We start from the raw sequence: 5,248 nt of genomic DNA on the forward strand, positions 1-5,248 counted from the left end.
TATATATATATATATATATATACACACACACACACACATACATATAAAATCCACCACCACCGAGGGACTGAGGCCAAGGATCATGTGAATTCCTTTTCAAATAAATTTTAAAGCAAAATTCAAAAGCAATACAAGGTTTTTATGTGAAAATTCAGGAAATGTGGAAGAGACATAGAAAAAACTATGCCGACCCCAAGTTTAGAGGTGACCTCTCTGAAATTGTGCCCTTTCCTTGCCCCGGGCCGCATTCCTGAACCTGAACATAAAGAGCACCCAGCACCAAAGTGTCAACATGAAATTCTGGATGTGCCAGGCCATTTTCAGAACTGTGATTTTCACAAAGTGACTCTGAGGTAACAGACATCAATTTTTATAGAGTACTACCATGCATGGTCACTTGATAATGGGGAATGTAACTATGAAATCTTGATATGTTAGGTGTTCTTAATCAGCTTTAATATGATAACATAATGTTGGTCAAATTATTCAAACACCTTATGTCTCACCCACCTCAGGAATGAAATAAATGAGTTGAGCCCAAATCATCAGGATATTTCAAGCATTCATCTACGCAAAATCCCCCACCCCATGAGGTAATGTGAGACCCTCTCTAATAGTCAAAATATCAATTTCACTTCAACAGATATTAATGGAGTCACCACTGTACTCAGTGCCTTACACTCTAATAAGAAGCTTTCAGTGTCAGACATTTAAACGACCCTTTAATTAGCAAAAGTTTACTTAGGACAGGAGGGCTTACTGGCCTTTGCCTGGTTTGCCTTTGCTGTGTGTGACCAGAGTGTCCTTGGTGAAGCTCACCTTAGCCACGAGGAGAAGGGCAGGGGCAGTAAATGTCTCTAAAGTTGGACTTGCTTCCACTGCACCACAGGGTTGTTTGCTCCAGGCACAAGGCCACTGTCCTTTTAGTTATGTGTAACTCAAAGACACTACAGAATCATGTTGGCAACTTGGATTTTAGCTGATTTGGAATGATGTCTCATGAGTCTTCATACTTAGCAAATTTCTCTGTAACTAAATGGTAATATTGGGTCTCAGAGATATTTGTCTGTGGAGTCAGGCACTGAGAAGGTGCAACAAGAGGAAGAGGTTTGGTTGTAATAGGAAATGGGGGAGATAGATGAAGGAAGACCCCCGCAAACAGAGTGAACATAACTTTCTGCCCCTCCACACCCTCCCCTTCCTGCACACGCTGGCGATGTTAGTCTCAACCCAGGCCTTCAGTACAAAGTCAGGGTGTTAGTCGGGGTCTTTCAAAACAGAGCATGTCTAAACTAAAAATCTCCCACTGAGGGTTGCTGGGGGGGAGGGGGGTGGGGAGAAAGGGGGTGGGTTTATGGACATTGGGGAGGGTATGTGCTTTGGTGAGTGCTGTGAAGTGTGTAAACCTGGCGATTCACAGACCTGTACCCCTGGGGATAAAAATATATGTTTATAAAAAATAAAAAATTAAAAAAAAAATCTCCCACTACAAAAAACAGATGCTCAGGGGGATAGATGAGGAGTTCGTGAACCCTAGAGACCAATTTCCTTGAGATCATGTAGACTTTCAGGCATCATGTTTAGCAATGCAACTAAGCTGTACGTAGACTTTGAAATTTCAATTGAAAATGGGTTTAATTCAGCTTGGGCCTCCTCAGAGAGATTTTTCTTCTTCCCTAGATACAACAACAGGTGTTTTCCTGTTTGGGGCTAGAGGATCAGTAATACCAGTTTTGTTTTCTTTCTTTCTTTCTTTTGAATCAGTTGACTACCTTTATGAGAAGGTAGTGGATATAATAATATCTTATTTGTGTAATTTTGCTTTATACAGAAACCAGTCATGTAATCTTAACAATGAAATGTCCTCGTTTTACAGATGAGAGAACAGAAGTCAGGGGAATCTGGCCCCCAAATTCCATATGGAGTCACATGCAAGGAGAATTGGAAGCCTGAGGGCTCCGGGTCTCACCCAGGGTTGGTGCATCATGCTGCCTGAGGATCATGTCCCCCCACAGGAGTTGAGCACCAGGCATGCCAGTGCATGGGGGTGCTGAGAAGTTAGTCCTACCATTCACTGTGCTTCTGCTCACTGAGTTTCCACTGCAAAGTAACAAGCAGTGGGCAGAACAGCAACTTAGAAACTGGAATCAGGAGGTGACGTCCAACCTCAGTTTCAACCATTTTGTGGTAAATCTCCAAAGATTCCGTCACCCTTGACATTACTTGCACCACATTTTATTTGCACATTCTTCAGGGCATAGTCAGATTTCTCAGTTGCCGGTGTACTGGGGTGCTATTTAATGTAAATAAATGAGGAGCCAAAACTAAATATCGTATGGCTGTTACATATAAAAAAGGAAAAAAGAAGTAAAATTCACCTTAGAACCATTTTTATTTAGCATTCCAAGATATCTGAAGTAATTTCAAGCATGCACTCATTATAGAGATCATTAATGAGATATTTAATCTTCTTTTTGTAGTCTTTGACAAAATGGTTTGTATGTCACACAAGCAGCCCCTCTCAGCTTGGACTAGTGAACTAGCTACATTTCAGAAGCTCAGGAGCCACATTTGGCTAGTGGCTAGTGGCTCCTGCATTGAGCAGCACAGATTCCCCACCAAATGCCTCAGAAATGCTGCACTGGACAATCTTCAGAGAAGTCCTTCCAGATGGACAGCTCCCTGGGTCTGCACCAGCCTGCACACCAGGGGCTCCTTGCCCTCCAGGGTTCTGTGCAGTGGACCAATGGAGGGAGTGCTAGGGGAGTGCAGGGTGCTGAGGGCTGACCCCAGGGCAACCCCAGTGACCCAGAGCCAGTGGAAGGTGCCAGGCATGGAGCGCCTTGGGAGACAGAGACCTTTTTGCTCAGGCACCTGGTCAGATCACAGGGCTGTGGTATTCCCAGAAAGCGCAGTAGTACATGTCCTCGTCACTCTTCTCCAGCTTCAACACTAACAGGGTACAGCTATAACCATCCTTGGCCCCTATGGCGGTGACTTTTTCTGCTTTCTCAACCAAATCCCAGTGGACGACAGATTGGTCCATGGTCAGATGGAGGATCCGCTGGAGGGACTTTCCCTCCTGGTGGCGGTACCAGTGGATGTAGTTGACCTTGGTGTTGGCTGTGCAAGACAGGGTAGCTGAGGTGCTCTCACATGCCACGACTACAGCTGGCTGCTCCAGCCTCATCACTGTGTGGCCACCTGGAAGGGGAACAGTGGTGAGGTGGCAGCAGGAGCCTGATGGTGTCTCACCCATCCTGCACCAGGGAGGGAGACAGCACCTACCGGAAAACAGGAGGGCACAAAAGAAGGCAAGTGCACCCAGCATGATTCTCCTTCCACCAGGGAGAGAAAAGCCCAGGGGGACCCCGCAGCTGCTCCTGCTGGGAGGAGAGTGCCTGGGAGGTGGCAGAGGGCAGCCTCTGTTAGGGCCGAGCGTCGGATTCCCTGAGGGGCCTGGAGGTAACTAGTGAGAGAGAGGCTGCAGTGAGGGTGGGTCCAGAGGGCTGGGACAGGTCTAACCACAAGGAGGGCAGTGCTGACAGACCATCAGTGGTCATGCTGCTGAGAAACACTGAGGAATCTTGGTGCAATGAGAGCACCAGTGATAATAGAAATCCTTGATTGAAGAGCAGTACACCTGGGCACTGCACTAATTGTTTGATCAAATCCTGAAAACGACCCTGGGGAATAAATATTGCTATATTAGAATGGGAATAGCCTGGCTCGTATTTTAAATAACTCTTCCAAGGCTGCATGCCTACAGGGAATTACGTGGGGATGTGAGGCAGGTCTCACTGGGAATAAACCTCAATAAACCTCAGTAAATCTCAAGCCTCAGATGGCCACTCAGTGCTGATAGAGCAATGGGTGTGCAGGCTGCTTGGGAGGCAGGGACAAGCCCAGAACAAAGATGCCTGCTGAAGAGGCAACAGGCCCCCTGAGCTAGCACTGGAGTATTTCTCCCAGAAATCTCCTCAGAAGATGTAAATGCCCTAAGGTAACCATAATATCTGGCTAGTCTTGGGCAATCTATTCTCTTCCTTTTCCTAATATGTCAAAGGGACCACATTAGGTTGTGTGTAGAATAAGCAGGGAATGTGAACAAACAGGTAGCCTGCCCCAGATATAGAGAAAATGCTCAAGAAATATTGGGGATTGTTTTACCTCAAAACTGGGCTGTTGCAGCAGATGATTTCTGGGGTCCTCATAGTGTAGAATTTTTCAGGAAATATTAGTTTTATAAAATCAGGGGTGGGGGGGGGTTCAAAGGAAGAGGGCTGCATTGAGCCAGGGGGCAGTGTAGAGCAGGTCCTGTAGTTCCAGGGTCAGATTCCCAGAAATATTAAGGGCAGGGCCTCAGGAAGGGTCAGCTGAGAAATGCATCTAAAATGAAGATTCAATTCAGTCAAGGTGAAGGTCAATTGACCTTCAAATGAATGAACATTCCCTTTTAGCTGTGACAGTATACAAGGGCTTCATGGGTATTGCAATGATCATCAGTTATGCTAATGATAGCCTATCAACCTGGAGGGAGAGGGCAGTGGAAATGGCCAGGAAGGGGACTTGGCTGTGGCAGGAGGTTTGGGCCCTTCACACCCACTACCAGACCCAGCTCCTGAGCTCCTTCTGTTTGTAAACACTGAGAGGCACACACGCAGAGCTCCTACCGAGATTCAAGGCTCAAGGGTCCCAAAATGCAGGCCTTGAGGTTATGCTGAGCTGGTGAGGTGTTGACTAGGATACTTTGCTTATAGAATAATCCAGGGCCATCATTCAGACCCTCAGCAGGTGTCTAGGGCAGCTGTGCTGAAGTCTTAAGTGGAAAAGAGAGTGACAATGGGGGTGACGTCTGCACAGGAAAATGAAAGGTGGACAGAGTCTGAAAATAGAAGGTGAGCAATAAGTGTGGTGAGAAATTGGGTGACCTCTTTTCTTTCTATTTTTCTAGATTTCTACCAATATGTAAGTCTTATTTTGGGGGGGATAATCCTCAACCATCTGTTCTTTCATGAAAATAAATTTTATGCCACATTGTCATCATTCAAAACTCTATTTCTCTCAATTACTGTTTTTATTCATACACCTGTTGGTCATGACCAGACTTAGTGTGTAATGAAGTCTGTGTCAAACCTCCAGCCAAATACTCTCTTCTGTGTGTCAGGTGATAAAAGTGAAACGATTCAGTATGTAGGGTGTGGTGCCCTTTACTCAAAGGAGAACAGTCCATGGATTGGGGAGTTCA

The 5,248-nt window shown here is 45.8% G+C and overlaps 1 protein-coding gene across 1 annotated transcript in view; it reads right to left on the reverse strand.

The window, feature by feature from the left end:
- Positions 1–3,331, reverse strand: part of LOC132016056 (uncharacterized) — a 38,510-nt gene extending 35,179 nt beyond the window's left edge. The window contains 2 exon segments of the mRNA XM_059397080.1: positions 2,888–3,204; positions 3,289–3,331. Of these exon segments, the coding sequence (XP_059253063.1) occupies positions 2,888–3,204; positions 3,289–3,331 (360 nt within the window).
- Between the last annotated feature and the right edge of the window lie 1,917 nt (positions 3,332–5,248).

This window comes from Mustela nigripes, chromosome 4 (assembly GCF_022355385.1).
Source record: "Mustela nigripes isolate SB6536 chromosome 4, MUSNIG.SB6536, whole genome shotgun sequence".
Lineage (NCBI taxonomy): Eukaryota > Metazoa > Chordata > Mammalia > Carnivora > Mustelidae > Mustela > Mustela nigripes.